Genomic DNA, 20840 nt, shown 5'->3' with positions numbered 1-20840 from the left:
GATATAAATATTGTCATCTCAAATATTGTTATCTTGCTTCTTTCTTATTCCAAAATCTAGGAGAACTTCGTGTAAACACTTTCAGTTGTAAACATGCGTTGCAACATGAAACAAAAATAATTCAAGACTTGGTTAAACTCCGGCAGAAACTAACAGAAGAAGCAGGAAAAATAAAGAAGTGAGCTATAAGGAACCAATATTCAAAAAGTCAGATTTACATTGAGGGATGACTATAATTAAAGATATTTTGTTTCTTGAGAAAGTGAAAAAAGAGGAAATGAGAAATTCCGAGGATTTTCAATTATATACCTGGCCAAAGTCTCCCCGGCACCATTGTGACATAGAACATGAAGGCGGCAGCTATCAATGAGTAGAGTACAATAACATTGGGGAGCCATTTCTGATAAATGCGCCTGATTAATGGAAACGTGAAGTTTTGATAAGTGGAAAAGAAGGAGTTGAAACACGAATTTATGAAAAAGGCTCTTTCTGGGGGATCGGGTGCAATTATAATTTGTATATAATGTTTGTACCAGTCTGTTCACAATGCTTCCGACTAAATGAAAATATTGAAACATAAACTCACAACAACATGATCACTATCAAATCCACCATGAAAGAACACCCAATGAACTGTCGGACAGATTCCGAATGTGATGATGATACAATAAATTATGTGAAGTAAACCGACTCGGGTGCCTGGAAATATCAATTTTTGAGATTTTTTGACTGTTTCAGATAGCTGTTAATGTATGAACTGTTTTTTCCTAACTGTTCTTTCAGTAACTTCGTTTGATAGACTCACCAACAATCTTTCGCTCAAAGAAATCTTGCCGAGTCGGTACATAAGCAGACGAATATGCCGAGAAGAATGTAAATGTAAGATGTTAGGTGGTCCTGAAAGAATTTTTGTTTAGGAATGTCAAAGAATGATCGTTTCCCCCACCCGATCCCTTCAAATATGCTCACCTGGAAACAGAAAAACGCAGTGTAAATTCCATTCAAATACATTCCAAGTAGACCCGCCGATATTCCGAATATATCCATTTTCAGCCATTTCTGTCTCATCTCAATACTTGTACACCCGAATGTATGATAACTTGCTGAGAGGAGCATACACATTTGCATTCCAAATATTGATAGAGTGAACACGAAATGATCAGCTTTATGAGATCCAACTGATGGGAGAACTATGTAGTTTGTGTAGTATTGTTGATAGGTGAAGTAGATGAATCCTAGTAAATGACTCCAGATATTGATTGTCTCGTTGTTGATGTGGAAGGCGCTGAAAGATGACGAATATGTCAAGTAGAACGTATAAAGTTTGTAAACCAGTAGAAACAGATAATTTCCCTTCTCACCTCTTTGCACACATCTTTCTTTTGTCATTGCTGGAGGCATGTAGTGATTGATGACGTAGTCATTTTGCCAGAGGGTTTTGTGAATTTTATGTCATAAAGTACATTTCAAAATGATCGAATTTTCAAAAGTTCCTACTATTTTGAATTTTCAATGATACAGAAAAAAAATGTGTAACTCACTTGCTGACGAGTACCTTTCATGATTATGGCAGACGTCTGTGTGGTTGCATTTCAGACATCGTTCCCTCATTTTTTGGGAACTGAAAAGTGGTTTGGTTTGATGAATTTAGAATTCAATCTGCCGGTTCGTTGTTAGGAAACAAACGGTATCAAAGGAAAAAATTTGAAGAAACTTTCATGAAACGTCATCGAAACGTCGAAATCTTACTTCCACAGTCATGACCTGTCAGTGTGTGGTTGTAAAATGAATAATATTGTTTTCTATCTCACTTTTGAAAAAATGAGTTATCATTGTAGCTGTAATTTTTTATTTGTGATTCAAGAGTTAGAACTTTTCAAGTTCTTTGCAGTTCTTTTTTTAAAATCAAAAATAATCCTTCAGGCGTAAGCGTCCTCAGGAATATTCTTGGCGTCGGTGTGTGGTAGAATGCTTTTGGTGTGGAGAACCTCAAACTTGGGTAATTAAACCATTTATATAACTAAATAACAAGAGTTAACAAATAAAGAAAAGATATAACAAGAGAGGGGATAAAAACAATGGAGAACATAAAAAATAAGGAAAATAAAATTGAGAGAAAAAAGAAGAGACCGTCTTAACACGACGGTCTCAGAACAATGAAATGATGGAAGGGAAGAAAAAGGGGGCTCTGTCTGTCGGGGGGCGGGGCTACAGACAGAGCAAAAATGTTATGTGTCATAACTGTTAGAGAGTGTGGACAGTGCTGGAGTTGCAGCATCTGTCCAGGACAAGGGTTCCATCTTCATCTTCCCCCACACAAGCAAGAAAGAGCTTGTGATAGGAAAGATCAAGATGTCGTAATGTAGAGCGTGGGTGAGGAAGAAATAGTATAGACAGTTCTGGAGTCCCAGTATCTGTCCATGACAAAGTTATATACCTGTGGCCTCTCCCACACAAGCATAGAGAGCTTGGGCTGGAGAAGCAACAGATATATGAGATAACATTATAAGAATGATTGGAATGTGGAAGGAGGAGAAGAAAATAAGAATACACGATAATAATAATAATAAGAAAGTAAATAAAATTAATAGAATTATTATAATCGAGTATACTCCCGGCTCAGCGATTAATGTCTCCTTTCGTCCTTTCGGTTATCTCGGGACTGCTCACGGCGGTGTCCTCCTCTTTCCCTTGATTGGTCCCTACGAGGGGCGTGGCTGTCTCTTCGGCGACCATGTGATGGTCCCGGGACATTCGGGTCCTCCGAATCGTGGCTGGAGCTTCGTCCTCGGCGGTTTCCCCGAGGGGCGTGGTTGTCACCTCGGTGACCATTTGTGCTCCATTGATCGTCGTAGTCTGGCCTTCCTCGATGTCCCCGAGGGGCGTGACAATGTGGTCGAGTCGGATTGGCTGGGACGTAGTCCTCTGGAGTCCGGTGAATGTGGACTGGGTAGTCACAGAGCGAGTAGTGATGCTCTGTGACTCGTTTGCAGTACCGACAGTGTGTAGGTCTGCAGTTGCAGAATCCGTGTGCGAGGGGTTTGATGCAGCGAGAGCATCTTATTCCTCTGATGGAGTCGCGTCTATCGTCCGCTGACTCGAAGTTCTGACAATTGTCAGAATAGTGGTTGAGCCCACAAAAGGCGCAATCGTTCTTGATCGCTTTCAATTCGTAGTCGCGTGGGTAGATCCATCGTTTTGGACGAGATGGATCAACTCCCTCGTCTCTTCTTTTTGGGGGTGGCGATCTCGAACGTTGACGGCGCTCATCTTCATCTCTCTCTCGATGATCGTCTTGTCGTTCCGGCGAGCGACGCTTGTCCTTTTGCTCCTGGGATGGCCGATTGTCCCTGCGATCCGCATACTGTCCTGGCGATCCTTCACGAATACGTTGGGCTTGTCCTGGCGATCCTTCACGGCGATGTTGGGCTTGTCCTGACGATCCTTCACGGCGATGTTGGGCCTGCCCAGGCGATTCTGGAGCCGGCTCAACTCCGGAGGAGCCTCCCCGGCCGTAATACCGGATAGCTTCAATATCATTGGTTGTTGCCTCGATAGAAGTTTTCAATTCTTCAATTACATCCGTGTGTTTCTTGATGGCACTTCTTGCTTCATCCAGATCTCCTTTTATGATCTTCAAGAGGTCGACCAACTCTACTTGTTGCGCCGCCATGTCGTTATGGATATCACGGAGTCCCGTAGTGGCCTCCGCTGATATTGCGGTGAAGAACGTCCTTGCGCGAGCGATATCTGTCGTTACCTCACTTAAGCTTAATCCACGGTTGGCGAGATATCCTCGGATTTCCAAGTCGTCTGCGATTCCTAGGTCCTCTAGTCTCCCCAATGCTGCTCTCTGGCGTTCGAACTCCTCGATTGCCTGTAGGGTCTTTATGAACTCTCCAGTGATCTCGGCGTTCAATCCAACAATCTGGTGGATTTTGTCCTGATTGTTTAATGTGTGGCTGTGGATTATTTGTCCAATTTGTCTGCTTGCATCTGCAGCTCTCCTTTCTCGTCTATTCATTGCGTCTTTTGCCCTTTGCAATTCATTTGCAATGCGTTCTAGTTCCCAATGGGGCGGTCGATCTTCAGGGTATTGTTCTTCGCGTCTTGTTCTGTTCATGATGGTGAGTGTGTTCGCTGCAATTTGAACAGATTTAGTGACTGAATATTGGAGCATGCAAGGAGACGAGTAATTGTACGAAGGCATGCACATTGGACGAGATAATGTAGAACTGGGCATGCAGAAAAAGAAGATAAAAACTGTGGTTTTTAAGCCACGTGTTCCGTTTTTGGCCGACTTCTGGCGCGTCGGCGCTTGAAGAAAAAATAAATCCAACATATGATCTCGATTGGCATCATGATGATGAAAAGTATTCCTTTCAGGATGTTCTTGACAACTTTGAATCCGGCTCTTGTTATCATCGTGTATGTGAGAAGGAATCCAATTCCGACTATTACTAATACCGTGATGACCGTCTTCATGTATCCAAGGTAGCTGTCGATGACATGTCCGATGTCCGGAAAGTTGATCTCATTATAGAGCGTCGAATCTCCTCGAATTGCTCTGTAGATCGATGTCCAGATTGAACCGGAATACTTCAAGTTTCCATTGATTTCGAATCGTTCACTGTTTCCTCCGCAACTAATCGCGCATGATCGTCTAAGCTTAGCGTTGCTCGAGAAAAATGTGAGGTTCGTGTTGTATCCTTTTGGAGTACATCTGATGGCGAAGACTTCTTTACCGCAATCCACAGATCCATGGCGACTTCAGTGAACACTTCACATTGTCCTTCGTTCTCTTGAGAGCAAACTTTCTGGAATTGTGTGTAGACATCGATCTGTTGACATCCTTGCGTGAGGGGTGTCATCACAACGGCGAAAAGTAGAACGATTGTTCTCATCCTGTTGTATCGTCGTCGATTCGTTCCAGTCCAATTGCATTTGCATCTCATCCAGATGGCCATGATCAGCGCTGATGTGCATAACCATATGAATCGAGTGAGTCTCCATCCGAGTATGAATGTAGCCACTAGTTTGATAGGCGTAAAACATACCGAGTGGATAATCAGTAGACCAATGAATGCCGTTGCTGCCAGTCCCAATATTGCCCACCAAATGTGGCATTCCGGATTGAGCACGTTTGTCCAGCAAATCGTACAATCAATCGTGTCGCAGAACTGTACCGCCTGACATTCCAACTGCCACGTCTTTATCGTTTTTCCGTCGAAAATTTTGATCGTAGCGTGGTGTGGCCTTATCTTCTTGTCTTGTGGGATCCATACATCGTATTCGTTGTTGTTGTTCCATTTGATTCTGTGGTAGTTGGTGCAATAGTCTTCTACACATGCCTCAAATGTTTCGAATCGTCCTGTGATGTGTATCCCGTGGTTAGAGCAATATGGCGTAGTCGTTGCAACAGGGTTGTTTCCTCGGACGTCCTTTCCAAAGGCACTTCCTACTAGACCCATTAGCATTATCAATGTGATTGGCAGGACGGAGGAGAATGTCATTGGTGAGCTTTTTGAGAAGCAGACTTCGTGATCCACGTCTTCGGCGTAGTTCATAGCCTTTCTTTTTCTCAAATTATACCTTCTCTCCTGGTCGTCCTCTGTGACTGTCGGCGTTGATACGTCTTCCGGCATTTGACTCGTCTCTTCCGTGTCAGGTGTTTCTTGCGCGTCCGGTTCGTCTAACTCAAGTGGAATCAAGTGGTTAATCGACTTACGCAGCTCATTTCCTGTGACTGTCTTGACGATTGCTTCTCGAATTGATCCATCCGGTGTCTTCACCAATTCCTTGATCTGTCCGATTTTCCACACATTCCGAGGTGTTGGTTGTTCTTCCCAGAGAAGAACGCATTGTCCGACTCTGGGTCGACTGGCTGATCCTCGTTTCTTGTCCATTCTTGACTTGTGGTGTGTCCTGAGTTCCGTGAGGTACTCATTCGAAAATCGTCTCCAAATCTTCTCTGACGCATTAATTGATGCTTCTAGCATCTTAATCGTCCCCTTTCGTGTCTCAACTGCTTGTGCTTCTTTTGATGGCATGTAGTCGTCCAGCGAAGTGAGCGTTGATTCTATGGGCAGTGTAACTGGAAGTCTTGGCGTCATGAAGTCGGATGGTCGGATTGGATTTTGTGTTCCAATCTCGTTGTCTGGATACGTGAGCGGTCGATCATTCATCATCGCCGCCACCTCATGGAACACAGTCTGGAGCTCTTCCAAGTTGAGCTTCTGGAGACGTCGTTCCTTCATGAAGGACTGCTTCGCGATCTTCACCATCCTCTCATACATCCCTCCTTTCCAGGGGGATAGTGGTGTGATGAATTTCCATTCGATGTCTCGGATGCGTAAGAAGTTTCGTACTTCTTCTGTCAAGTCCGAGGAGTCAATTGCGTCCTTTACGATCTTGGATCCCAGCGTGAAGTTCGTTCCATTGTCCGTCAATATTTTTGTCGGCATTCCTCGAATTCCGATGAATCTTCGGAGTGATTGCAGAAATGACGACGCTCTCTGATCGGTGACGACTTCTATGTGGGTTGCTCTGGTGACCATGCATACGTAGATGATCCCGTAGGCCTTCTGTGTCGTTCCATCTGGTCCTTTGTAGTCGATCGGTCCGAATCCATCGATCCCGATATTTCCAAAGGGGCGTGTTTTCGTTACTCTCATCGCAGGGAGTGGTGCCATGTCTGGGTACTTGTATGGTAACTTAGATACCCGTTGGCAAGGTACACATTTCGCCAGATGTTTTTTCACTTGTTGACGAATCTTCGGGAGACAGTACTGCTTCCGTATCGCCGTAATGGTGTGATTTTCAGACAAATGGAGCTTTCCGTGTTCGTGGAGAATGATCATCTTTGCCAATGCTGAATTCGGTTGCAGCAATATCGGAAACTTTGTTTCTTGCTCCAATTCGGCGTTCTTCATTCTTCCAACACAAACCATGACTCCTCTGTCATCCTTTGTTATTCCAAGATCGTTCCACTTTTTGAGTTGTTGTGGCGTAATGAGTTTCTGTTGATCTTTGATAAGGATCTCTCTTGCTTTCTTGAATTCCTCCGTTGAGATTGTGGGTGAATCCGTGAATTCCATCCACTCGGGGATTTTCATTCCAAGCTTGTCCTTTCCTGTTGCCAGGCGTCTTTTCAGAAACTTCATCGCGTATGCCACAATGTGGATCATCTTGGTGTAGTCATTAGTGACGTCGCAATTGAATATTGTGACTTGTTCTTGTCCATTCGTGATCATACCATATGCGTGGTGAACCTCCGTGTTGAGGTGGAAGGTGTCTCGTTCTTGAACCCATTGTTCCAACGTTTGTCCGATTGGAATTGGTCCGTTGAACCACAGTTTGTTGTCTGCCAGGTCTCGGTTGCATCCTCGCGTTCCAATATCAGCTGGGTTCTCTTCTGAAGCAACATGTCCGAAACTCACTAGAATTCCCATGTCCGTGATTTGATCCACTGTGTTGTAGATGGATTTCAATCGATTCGCGACAAGGATTCCAACCACTTTCTTGTCCGTTGCTCCTTTCACCCAGCTGAGTGCGATCGTGGAGTCCGTGAAAATGTTGATTTCGGTGACGTTGATGTTGCCAAGTTTCAGAAATTCAATGGTCTTCAGGGTGTTGACTGTACCCATTTCAAGTGCTTGCATCTCCAATTTCGGAATCGTCCAAATTTCTTTCAATGGTTTGACTTTCGATTTGGCGTATATCAGGTGGCATCCCATCTCGTTGACCACATAAATTGTCCATGCGGTAGCTTCCTTCGAGGCGTCCGTGAAAGTCACTAATTTGTTGTTAAGCGACTTACTGATTACGTGACGTGGTATCCTCTTGCTGAATCCTTGGATGTCTTCCACCAATTGTTGCCATTGGATCTCGTGTTCCTTGTTCAAAGGTGTGTCCCAATCGTACTCATCCATCCATAGTTCCCTCTGGAACAGTTTCATAGGCAGGACGAGGGCTGCTAGCGATCCGAGTGGGTCGAAAATTCCGTGTATCACACTCGAAACGGTTCTTCTCGAATTGGATTTGCAATTGTCCAGCTTCACTTCCATGATCAACTGGTCTTCTTTGATGTCCCATGGTATTCCCAATACTTTGGGCGTGGTTTCTTCTGATGCGTCTTTCTCTGGAATCATCTCTCGCAGTTCCTTGGAGTTGGTTGTGAATTCTCGTAGATTCATTCCCATTTCATTGAACGTCTCCTTGGGGCCACTGTATAGTTTGATGATGTTCCCTGGATCCTTATCCGTTGTCATCAGAAGATTGTCCACATACAGGTTGTTCGACATCTCACGGGCCATGTCCTGGTCGTTGATTGTCTCCAGGTGATGGTTAATCGTTGCTGCTAACAAGAAAGGGCTTACATTTAGACCGAAAAGGACTCGAGTGAAGCGGAGCACCATGATGTTGTCTCCTGAGAAGTCCTTGTTGATGTCTTTGACCCACAGCAGTCTTGTAGCATCTCTGTCATCCTCATGGAGATAGACTTGCAAAAAAGCCTTTTCGACGTCCGAGGTGACAGCCGTTTTTCCTGAGCGGAAACGTAAGAGCATACCCATCAAGTCCGGAAGTATGGTTGGTCCTTGATGGATCTGATCGTTGAGGGATGATTTGTTCTTGAAGTGTGCGGAGCCATCTACAACCACTCTGCATTTTGTTGTTGTTTTCGTTGGCGTGAAGACTGGTTGGTGCGGATTGTAGTGTACAAGTCTTTTCCCCGTTCGTTCGTGTGCGTTAACGATTTCCAGTATTCCTTTCTCGAGTTGGTCTTTGAATACTGTGTCGATCGTTTTCAATACTTCTTTCGAGTATTGGCGTCCTACACTAATGAGTCTCTTCTCAGCGATTGAGTAGTTATCAGGTAACTCCTCGCGATCCTCTTTCATGTGCAAGCGAACGTAATATGACTTATCTCTCTTTTCCACAGTCCTCTTGAAATGTTCCACAGTCGCTCGCTCCATTTCTGCTTTCTCGTTGACAAGCGATCCTGTGAACTCTTCTGGCTTCTTCATGGTGGTGTCTCTCTTCTGCTGCTCCTCGACTCTTTGAGCTTCATCGATTGCTGTGTTTCCAATTGCGGTGAACATGTAGTGTTCCGTTGGATTGAGCTCGATTTGTGAATCTCTCGGTCGTCCAATAGTTGTATTCCCAAATACAGTATCCAGCAGTGCCATTCCTGATGGTAGACGTACCATGTTTCCAGTGAGAATCAGTGTGACGAAATCATCTCCGATGATCATGTCTGGCACGACTGATGTCTCGAAAGCGTCCTTGTTCATCCTGATGTCGTTCTTCAGGATGTACATCATGTCCTCTGGCGGAAGCGTCCTCTTCTTGATCCTTCCTACCAATTGATCTGATATGTAGGGTGCGATCTCCAATTCCTTGTTCGAATTTGGTACTCTGCATTTCACTTTCGTAAGTGCGTATTCTCCTGGTTTCGGTTCTCCTGATTTGAAAGTAGTTAGGGAAAACTTATCTTTCTTTATTATTGGGAGTTTCCAGGTGTTCGCAATCTTCTCCGAAATGAATGTGAGATCGGCTCCGGTGTCGATCATCAGTGAGATGCGTTCCCATTTGGAATTGTGTGGATTGTATGCTTCAGCTTGAATCGTTGGAATAGAAGTTGTGTTGTCCCCGCTTGGACGAGTCGTTGCTGCTGCAGTCTTTTTGTCTTTCGTGTCCTCTTCGTTTGAATCTTGTGACTCATGGTTACACTCCGCGTTGATGCTTGCAGCCATCGTGCGTCCCTGTGTCGGCTTCTGTTTGTCTTTCTTCTCCGTCTTCTTCTGATGAGAAGTTGAGTCATTGTTTGGACAGTTACCGAAGTGGTGTCCCGGCTTGTTGCACTTATTGCAGATTCTGCCAGGGCAATTTGACGTCTTGTGTCCTTTGCGTAAACATTGACCACATCTATCTTCTTTTTCCAAAAATTTCGTACGGTCAATTGGATTGGGCATTGTCCTGCATTGAGACATGTAGTGGTTCTCACGGTTACAGATCAAACATTTCTTCGCCTTCTTCTCTTGGAATCGATTGTTGTCCTCGGAAGATTTCTCATTGCGAGCGTTTGGTCTCTTGTCCTTCCCGTCCTTTCCACTCTTGTCTTGTGTCCGTTTTGATAGCAATTCCAGGAGTTCTTCATCCCTGGTGATGATGTTGTCCAAATCTTTGAGGAGTTGACGGATCGTCCATTCTTCAGATCGATCCAGCTTACATCCGTAGACGTCCTTCTTGATTTGGAACTTGAACTTCTCAATGATGAGTTCTCGTGTGAGCGTGTTGTCTACTGTCGCGTCCATGAGCAGCAACTGGTTGGCTATGGCCATTACTTTGTCCAGTAGTCTCCTTTGGTCTTTGATAGACTCGCTCCTGGCTTCTTCCTTCTTAAGCCTGGATAGTAAATCCGAAACAGCCTTTTTCTTGTCCCCGTACTTCTTCTTCAGGGCGGCAAGTGCTGGTCGATAGTTGGCGTCTGTCAGCTCAAACGATTCGATGTGTTCTCTGGGTTCTCCTTCCAGGGCGTTCAATAGATAATTGAGTTTCAATAACTCACGCATGTTCGTTTTTCCTATGACCTCCTCGAAGATGGTCATGAACCTCTCGAACTCCCATCTATCTCCTTTGAACTTTTTCAACTCCGTTTGTTTGACTGAATTGGCCATTTGAAATCCTTGCAGAATTTCAATGAGCGTTGTGTTATCGTTCCGTACTTCATATGTGGCGTCTTCCTGCAGCGTAACATCTTGGTTTCCTTCTGCTTCATGCAATGGATCCTCTCGGTTATCTTCTGCCTCATGAACGCTTTGTGATGAACGAGTGGATCGATAATCCTCCAAATTCTCCGTGGCTCTTTCGAGCTCAATGTTGAGGTCGTCAAGTACCTCTGCGGCTCTTTCGTATGCATCGGCATACTTTGCCGCATATGCGTCAAGACAATCCACTTCCTCCTGTGTCGGCTCTCTGTCTTCGACCGTCGCATTGAATCCTTTCTCCAGCGCTTCCATGTAGTTCTTGAGCCTCTCCATGGACCTCTGTAGCTTCTTTGCCTCGCTGGTTATGTTCTTTGCGTGATCTCTGAGAGCGTTGTTTTCGAGGGCTTTATATGTCTCAACTGAGCGTTCTGCTTCATCCGCAAGATGCGTCACCAGTGTGGCCGTCTTCGTTACTTGGGATTTCGCAGCTGACAGCATCTTCCTCTTCAATTCGGTCGATGCACCATAAAATCAAAAATAATCCTTCAGGCGTAAGCGTCCTCAGGAATATTCTTGGCGTCGGTGTGTGGTAGAATGCTTTTGGTGTGGAGAACCTCAAACTTGGGTAATTAAACCATTTATATAACTAAATAACAAGAGTTAACAAATAAAGAAAAGATATAACAAGAGAGGGGATAAAAACAATGGAGAACATAAAAAATAAGGAAAATAAAATTGAGAGAAAAAAGAAGAGACCGTCTTAACACGACGGTCTCAGAACAATGAAATGATGGAAGGGAAGAAAAAGGGGGCTCTGTCTGTCGGGGGGCGGGGCTACAGACAGAGCAAAAATGTTATGTGTCATAACTGTTAGAGAGTGTGGACAGTGCTGGAGTTGCAGCATCTGTCCAGGACAAGGGTTCCATCTTCATCTTCCCCCACACAAGCAAGAAAGAGCTTGTGATAGGAAAGATCAAGATGTCGTAATGTAGAGCGTGGGTGAGGAAGAAATAGTATAGACAGTTCTGGAGTCCCAGTATCTGTCCATGACAAAGTTATATACCTGTGGCCTCTCCCACACAAGCATAGAGAGCTTGGGCTGGAGAAGCAACAGATATATGAGATAACATTATAAGAATGATTGGAATGTGGAAGGAGGAGAAGAAAATAAGAATACACGATAATAATAATAATAAGAAAGTAAATAAAATTAATAGAATTATTATAATCGAGTATATTTTTGGAGACTGGGAGACCGTACAACAATAGGTTTTTTAAAATGCTTTTTTCCTATTTTTTGTGATCTCGTTAAGCATCCAAAATTCAATATTTTGAGATTCATTTTGTTAATCATTTGTCTGGAGCTTTCTCGTGCAAAGTCTAACACCCCTCTATTGGATAGCATCCATACTATCTTGCTCTTTTCCATTCCTCTTCTCAGTGACAGTTTGAAACAGTATTCGACTCATCTCCCTACTGTTGACTTTCTTTACTGTTACCATTATCACCTTCCTTCATAGAGAAGACTGTCATCTTCAGACTCTTTTTTTTTCCATCCTAACTATCTTGCAATTCTAATGTCTTCACAAAAATGATGTTTGGAAGATTTTCAATAGAGTTAGTTCCGAGAATCATTCCTGCTCGTTGAATTGTTTTTCTTTTCTAAGAAAAGGAAATCGACTTTAACAGAAACTCAAAAAATTTCAAACAGTTTTGAAACATTGTCTGTTTCAACAATTTGAAGAATAAAAACAATTGGCAGAGGGTGCAGTCCAAAAATGGAAAACGGGTTTAGCTAAAGAACACACGGAACGTTCAAATCGTTGATTTCTGTTGTGAATGACTGTTATGTGGAGTTTGAAACAGTAAAGTAGCGGTGCTATCTCAAGACTTTCAACTGGAACTCAAAATGAAATAAGAGAAATGCCTCACAATCAAAACAATACAAGTATGAATTTTTGAAAAATATAAATTTCAGTTTGAAACAGTGTCCCTAGTTTTTCAAAAAATGCCAGTTCTACTCTCCCACTCACGTCTATAACTTTAGACCTTGTTACTTTTGTCTTGGCACCTTGTTAGAAAGTTAAGAAGCCATTATCTTAACATTGGTTTATTTGAAATTTGAAAAAGTTTTGACACATAATAGAAACTGAAAAAAATTCTCAAAATTTCAAATATCAATTTCGCTCCTCAACTTTACAAACACATTGATGAGATAATGGACAGAAAGATGGTAATACTGGTACTGTCTCGTGTTCCAAACTGGGGCAGCTCTCCCACCGATTCGTCTTCTGTCATTGTAGTGATGGCTAGTTTCTGAAGGCTCCTGGAGTACATCTTCTTTTGGAAGACTATCATCGGTTTCTGATGACTCGTCTTCCTCTGAATCCTCGGCGCTGTCGTCTTCAGAGTCTGTAGCGTCATCATTGTTTTTTTCATCTGAACCCTGAGAGCTCTCATCATACTCTCCCTCCTGATAATCATAATCTTCTGAAACAGAATCTGAATTCAAATCACGTAAAGCATGTTCAGTTTCCAATAGATATCTCTCCACTTCAGTCAGTTCGTCCCAACTTTTCCGTCCCAGTTCTTCGTATTAGGTTGATGCATAAGTTTCTTTCTTTTTTGAAGGTGTGACTTTGGCCCCCGTTCTCTAAGCGATGAGGTTGTTTTTCAACCCAAACTTTTTTGCATTTTTATGACCTCTTTAGTGGCTAACACATAATGTTTCAAGTTGGTGCCTAGACAGTTCGTGAAAACGATGGCTTTTTTGATCGCCAACCAAATGCCTGTTTTGGAAAGTTTTTTGATTTTTGTCGCATTGGTATCGAAATAATAAGATCTTCATAAGAAATTAAACGCAATTTATAGAACAAGATTTTATCTTGTTATCTCAATTTAGTTTTTAGTCGGAATGTTGAAAACAAAAAAGTTGTGATAAGACGATCGACAGCAAAGAGAAATCATGGTTCAGCTGGGTTCAAACAGATTACAAAAATATTTGAGAGAACATTTGTACCAAACTATTTGTAAAAGTTAGAGGGGAAAATGAGTAAGTTATGCCATAAAAAAGTTTATGACACAGCTATCAAATTAAGTGATAAAACTTGGCTGATAAATTTCTTATGATTTTTGCGCTTTCGAGAAATTTTGTGTACTAGACCTGAGTGGAGTCTAGGTCTCTTCTGAACGCTCACAAATAAGTCTGAATTATTTTATTGTAAATAATCAATAGTACACACATTGATCTAAAAATGTGCAAAATATCTAGTGGATTGCTTTAGAGGTAGGAGCAGTAGGCCTCATCAAACTCAAAAATCAAGTGGTTTTGATGATGTTGACTTCGGGCTTCCTCCGAAAAAGGACAAGTGATGTGAATATTGGAAACAAAGTAAATTTAGAAAGATCAATGTCTACTTTACTCAATAACCAACATTTCCACCAATTTCCCTATCTACAGTTAAAGAAATATTGAAAATACTCGCACACTCCTAAATTGCTGATCCTAACCTTTCATCAGTTACCCGCACTGATCTATCGTTGCTTAGTTGGAATGCTTTTATTTGCTTTTTATAAATTACTTTTCTTGCTTGTTTTAATTCTGAATAGCTCACCCATTCTTGTCAACATTTTCTAGGAAAAAAATGGAGGCGAAAAATGGTACCAAAAAAGGGTTCCTCAAGTGTTTTGACGTGCCTCCGGCTGAGATTAGGCTGATGGCAGACGTAATGTCACAGGTATAATCACAATGAGTTATGGGTACTAACCAATAATGTTTTATATTATGTGAACTATTAGTCTTCTAGATATTTCATACCAAAAATTACCCAAAAAAAGAAAGAAACTTATGCATCAACCTAATAGTTGACCTGAATTTATTTTTTGATTCATTAAAAGCAAATGATGTTAATAACTTACGGATTGAATTGTGGCAGAATCATACCATCCATTAGTTTTCTTGACTATAACATTAATTCGACGAGCATTTGCAATTGAGTAGAAACTAAGAAACAGGATGAAAACGGAAAATAAGGAACGCATTTTGGGCAAGTCTTCTTTCCAAATGGGAGATCAACTAATCGTATCCAAGAGTGCACATTTTCTGTTAGAAGAGGCAGTGCAGTTGGGAGCCCCCATAACAGTCACACCCACCTGATTTTCCCACGCTCATGAGACCATAGCGGCAATGGGAAAGAGACATCAAAGAGCGGTCTTTTGTATCATGTCGTGGGAAGACTGGGATTGAGCTCGATGAGAATGTAAACGAAACAATAAACTAAAACAATGCTGAGAAATTCAGAATTTCTGACTGTTTCCAATAGTAATTAAAAATGGAAATAATGTCATCTTAAATATTCCTAGCTTGTGAAATTTGAATTTTTGAAAAATATATCCCCAGCTTGAAACAGTGTCCCTAGTTTTTCAACAAATTTCAGTTTCACCTTCCCACACTTGTCTATAACTTTAGTCCGTGTTATTTTTGTCTCTGCACCTTGTTAGCAAGTTATGAAGCCATTATCTTTCCATTATCATTGGTTTATTTGAAATTTGAAAAAGTTTTGACACATAATAGAAACTGAAAAAAATTCTCAAAATTTCAAATATCAATTTTGCTCCTCAATTTGACATACACATTGATGAGCTAATGAACCGAAAGATGGTAATACTGGTTGTCGTGACAATAATAGCCCCAGCTATATTGCCCCAACTGGTACAATCTAACTCGTAGATTATTTCCACGTAATATACAACGGTAAACTTATTGTTACTCTCAAAGGAGGATTACTTAGCCTACCAACAACGTGAAACGAACTCAATACTCTTATCATGATGACATTTGCCACGTTTCAATGTCAATATAAGCTATCGAATCGCTACCAATCAGTATCTGAAGTCAATCGTCTACGTTTCGCCTACTGGACTCTCTTCTCAACTGCACACATCGACAAGTCATTTGCGACCAACAACGCCAATGGACCATCCACCATCGTCAATGCATGAAGAGATTCCTCCAACTATGGTGTTTCTCCTTTCGAGATTGCTCTAATAAACCGTTTGTATAATTTTGTGTTGGTTAACTTTCTAAGTTCACACTCTCTCGCTCATTGCGGTCGGTTCGGGGTTCACCTGCCCAATAACCGTCGCAACACTGGTACTGTCTCGTGTATCAAACACGGACAGCGCGCCCGCCAACATGAAACAAGAAAAATTCAATTTCAAGACTTAGTTAAAGTCAGACAGAAACTGGGTTTTTCACTGCAATAACTAGACAAAGTGTTTTTAAACTAATTTCATTGAATCAAAAAAGGCACTAAAATCTACAATAAATACCCACCGGGTAACCTCGTAAAGCAAACCTTACTTACTAATAAAAAGAAAAGAGAATTAACATTAACTCCAATAATGAGATCAATAAATAATATAAAAGAAACTGGAAAAATAAAGAAATGAGCAATAAGGAACCGATTTTCAAAAAGTCAGATTTACATTGAGGGATGACTATAATTAGAGATAGAATGCGAGATTTCAGAGAAGTTTTGTTGAGGGATGAATCGATGGCAACTATCAGAGAACGATCGGTATTCTGTGAGTAGTTGATTTCCAGACTGTTGCCAATAGATCATTGCTCCGAGAATAAAGATGTGCCACCATTGATGCGAACATCCGACCACGTCGAATTTTCCTGGAACATCAAGATCAATGTTACGAAACAACTATTAAACAATTGCAAAAATCGATTTTTCAGGAAAAAGTGAAACATAGGAAATTCCCGATCAGATTTATTGATAGCATTGTATTCGATACCTGGCCAAAGTCTCTCCGGCACCATTGTGACATAGAACATGAAGGCGGCAGCTATCAATGAGTAGAGTACAATAACATTGGGGAACCATTTCTGAAAATGCATAAGATTAATTGAAAATGGAGGTATTGATAAGTGGAAGAGAATGATTTGAAATACAAATTTATGACAAATGATCTAACTGCAGGATTTAAAACAGAAAATCCTGTGCAATTCTTTCCTGGAGATCCGTTTCAATAACGATTTCTCACCAGTTTTGCAACTATATGCAAATGAAACAAAAAAAAACTACAACAACATGATCACTATCAAATCCACCATGAAGGAACACCCAATGAACTGTCGGACAGATTCCGAATGTTATGATGATACAATAAATTATGTGAAGGAGACCAACTCGGGAGCCTGGAAAATTATTAATTTTTGATTTTTTTACTATTTCAGAGAACTAGTAATGAAGGAACTGTTAACTCAAACTAGTCCAAGGGTATCTTTTGCAAAGAAAGTTCACTCGAATCTAGTATAGTTACAATGAACTCACCAACAATCTTTCGCTCAAAGAAATCTTGTCGAGTCGGTACATAAGCGGTGATGACGAATATGCCAAGTAGAATGTAAATGTAAGATGTTAGGTGGTCCTGAAAGAATATTGTTTCGGAATCTTCTGACATTCCGACCCTTCAAATATGCTCACCTGGAAACAGAAAAACGCGGTATAAATTCCATTCAAATACATTCCAAGTAGACCCGCCGATATTCCGAATATATCCATTTTCAGCTATTTCTGTCTCATCTCAATGCTTGTACACCCGAATGTATGATAACTTGCTGATAGAAGCATACACATTTGCATTCCGAATATTGATAGAGTGAACACGAAATGATCAGCTTTATGAGATCCGACTGATGGGAGAACTATGTAGTTTGTGTAGTATTGTTGATAGGTGAAGTAGATGAATCCGAGTAAATGACTCCAGATATTGATAGTCTCGTTGTTGATATGGAATGCACTGAAATAAGACTCTTGGAATCGAAGAAAAATAGATATTCAAAGGTTGTAAACCAGTAGAAACAGATAATTTCCCTTCTCACCTCTTTGCACACATCTTTCTTGTCATCGCTGGAGGCCTGTAGTGGTTGATGACAGTCATTTTGCCAGAGGGTTTTGTGAAGTTTGTGTCTAAAAGTACATTTCAAGATGACCGATTTAAAAACAATTCAAAACATCTTACGTTTTTAATCTCAGGTAATTTTGGGCCACTTTGCCCACAAAATGGGCAGTATGGCCCGCCTTACGCGGGCCATCATGCCCATATTCTGGGCCACATGGCTCATTTCGTGGGCAAAGTGCCAAAATTCGGTTCCACGCGCAGCATTCAGCTCCCTTCGCTCCCTCCCATTCCTCACAATAATTAACTAGATTACACATTTTTGTTCTTTTCTACTATTTATTTGTCAAATTTAAACACAAAATAATTAATTAAGTAATTATGGGAAGTAATAGGAGAAAATAAGCTATAATTGGTCAAAATATACTATGGGAAATAGGAATACATAAATAATACAGGAGAATGAAATCATTTTCAGTAATAACTACAAATATAGAAATTTCAACAAATAATCTACAGGAAATGCGAAAATTATCAGAGACGAGAAGTGGAGCAGCCGGAGCGCGTAGTTGATGATGATTCTCGTATTGCTGAATTTATTTCTTGCTCCGCTGAAATTTGACAAAAATTAAAAGATAAAATAATAATATCTTACCTGTTTGATCGAGATTCTCTATTATCTTCTTTTTGAATAAGTAGCATAAAATAACAGGACGATAAAATTGAAAAAGAAACGAAATAAATAAGAAAAATCGTGGCGAAAAATCAGAGTGTGCAGTAGAGCGCGATTTATCCACTTGTGCCCACTCCGTGCCCATGCTGCGCCCATTCATCCTCACCAAGCGCCCAAACTGTGCCCACATCCACCAAGTATTTCCTAACTCTCAACCTGTGGCCCAACCTGCGCCCAACCTGTGCCCACTGGGTCATGTGGCCCTTTTTGCGGGCTCTGTGCCCTATTCACTGGCCACATGGCCCAATCGAAAGTTTCGTTGCCCAACCGCTGCCCAAAAATACCTGAGATGATACAGAAATAATTACTCACTTGCTGACGAGGTGAAGTTAGAAATTTTCTTGATGAGAGTGCGCTACGAAATCTTTTAAGCTCATGAAACGTCATCGAAACAGAAAAAAACTAGCAAATGACAGAAAACATTGAGAATCTTCGAGTAATTGAGTATCAGAATTGAAAGTGTATTAAGGTCTGTTCTGATGTTTTCATATCGTGATGTATGCGTTCCCAAGAGTGCAGTAATTGAGAGAATTGTTAAATTCAGTCCAGTACTTTCTGAGGACGAGCGGCGGTCTGTGAAATGGCCGAGAAATTCGACTTCGGTCATGTTGTTTATTTTTCAAATTTAAAAGTATTTTCAATCATTATTGTTGTTGTCTTTTATTAAATTAAGTGAAAAACGACACAAGTTGATTCTAAAATAAAAAAAATGGTAGAAACAACTACTGTCAGCAACTGAAAACCAAAACGACCAAAGTCAAATTTCTCGAATGTTCTCTCAGACCAAACTTGTCAAAAATCAAAATTATTCCTCCTACTATATAACTTCATATTATTAGAGCTTGAACATATTTTCTTAATACTTGTACTTTGAAATTGTACATTAATTGGAAACCATGTCAATGTTCGGAAAACTGAAAATTTGATGCCTTGTTATACATAGTTTGCCGGTTAACAAGATATGGAAAATCAGAAAAAAACACCGTGTTACAGAATCTAAAAGTTTGAAAACAGAATTACATTTTCTCAAGTATCCGTCGGTTCACTGTTTCAACTTTGATTGAATCCACGTTTGAGTTTGAAATACTTTCCTTCATACCATACTTGCAAATTTACGGCCCGGTAGAGAATTTTCAAGGCCCGGCCCGGCTTCAAAAAAAGGTACCTATTTTTTACCAAAATGTTTGAATTGTTTTGAAATTTTACATTAAAAATTTTAAATTGTTGATAACTATCGTTTGATTGAATCCTGAAGTATAGTCAAAAGTTCGACATTTTTGGGAAAAAAATCAAAAAAAATTCAAATTTTCGTTCAAAATTTCAGTTCAAATTTTTCAGCCGGGCCAGGCCTCGGGCCCGGTCCGGCCCGTTGCAAGTATGCTTGATACTGATAAGTTGAATGGTACAAAAGCTGAAATGGGACAAAGAACCATTTTCTAGCAATTTTTTGTCACCTAGCTAGGTCTAAAACAGAACAATTTTATATTTTCAAAATTCTTTAGCACGACTATTGGTTCCCGTCTTTTCCCACCATTTTCTGTTTTCATGATTCCTTTTCTCCTGCATTTCTGGCAGAAGGTGACCAATCAAGTCCAGATTTTTTTCGTCAGTTCAAAAGAAGGAATAATAAATTGTTTTATTGAATCAAAAAAGGCACTAAAATCTACAATAAATACCCAACGGGAAACCTCGTAAAGCAAACCTTACTTACTAACAGGGTGCTCCACCGATACTTCAATACCGATTAAAATCGGTTTTTGGTAAAAAAAAATCGGTTAAAATATTCGTCGGTTTTTAGAAAAATAAATCGATTTTTCTCCGGGGAAAAATCGGAAAAAATCGATTTTCTTCGATTGTGTTTTGAAAAAAAACCGTTCGATTTCGGTTTTCATCGGTTTAGAAACCGGTTAAAAAACCGATTATTCTTCGATTTTTACCGATTTTTTCCGATTTTCATCGGTTTTTTTCTTAAAGTTCAAGTTCTACAGTAGTTTGTCACGTTTCTATCATATTTTGCACTGTTCTCAATTTAGATTTTATGTTAAAATTAATAATTTCTCATTTTTGTTCAAGTTTTCTATAAAAATAGAAAAAACGTGTGACGTTATTGAAACGTGACAAACTACTGTAGAACTTGAACTTTAAGAAAAAACCGATGAAAATCGGAAAAAATCGGTAAAAATCGAAGAATAATCGGTTTTTTAACCGGTTTCTAAACCGATGAAAACCGAAACCGAACGGTTTTTTTTTCAAAACAAAATCGAAGAAAATCGATTTCTTCCGATTTTTGTTTTTGAAAAACCGGTTGAAATTAACCGATTGAAGAAACGATTTTCACCGGTTGAAAAAAACCGGTTTTTCTTCGATTTTACCGCCGGTGGAGCACCCTGGTTACTAATAAAAAGAAAATAGAATTAACATTAACTCCAAAAATGAGATCAATAAATAATTCAAAGGAAACAGAATAAATAAAGAAATGAGCAATA

At 40.6% G+C, this 20840-nt stretch overlaps 3 protein-coding genes across 3 annotated transcripts; all 3 read right to left on the bottom strand.

Moving 5' to 3' along the window:
• Nucleotides 1-819: 819 nt before the first annotated feature.
• GCK72_013004 (uncharacterized protein) lies at nucleotides 820-1375 on the bottom strand (the record flags this gene model as incomplete). Its single annotated transcript, XM_053729570.1, has 3 exons — nucleotides 820-897; nucleotides 970-1285; nucleotides 1362-1375. 3 exons carry the CDS (start codon nucleotides 1373-1375, stop codon nucleotides 820-822), a joined length of 408 nt encoding a protein of 135 aa, XP_053584342.1.
• Nucleotides 1376-12879: 11504 nt separating this feature from the next.
• GCK72_013003 (uncharacterized protein) lies at nucleotides 12880-17284 on the bottom strand (the record flags this gene model as incomplete). Its single annotated transcript, XM_053729569.1, has 5 exons — nucleotides 12880-13199; nucleotides 16515-16605; nucleotides 16811-16917; nucleotides 17054-17150; nucleotides 17207-17284. The coding sequence occupies 5 exons, from the start codon at nucleotides 17282-17284 to the stop codon at nucleotides 12880-12882; spliced, it is 693 nt and encodes a 230-aa protein (XP_053584341.1).
• Nucleotides 17285-17290: 6 nt separating this feature from the next.
• GCK72_013002 (uncharacterized protein) lies at nucleotides 17291-17663 on the bottom strand (the record flags this gene model as incomplete). Its single annotated transcript, XM_053729568.1, has 2 exons — nucleotides 17291-17522; nucleotides 17605-17663. 2 exons carry the CDS (start codon nucleotides 17661-17663, stop codon nucleotides 17291-17293), a joined length of 291 nt encoding a protein of 96 aa, XP_053584340.1.
• Between the last annotated feature and the right edge of the window lie 3177 nt (nucleotides 17664-20840).

This window comes from Caenorhabditis remanei, chromosome IV (genome assembly GCF_010183535.1).
Source record: "Caenorhabditis remanei strain PX506 chromosome IV, whole genome shotgun sequence".
Classification (NCBI taxonomy): Eukaryota; Metazoa; Nematoda; class Chromadorea; order Rhabditida; family Rhabditidae; genus Caenorhabditis; species Caenorhabditis remanei.
This window is presented reverse-complemented; position numbering and strand designations above follow the sequence as displayed.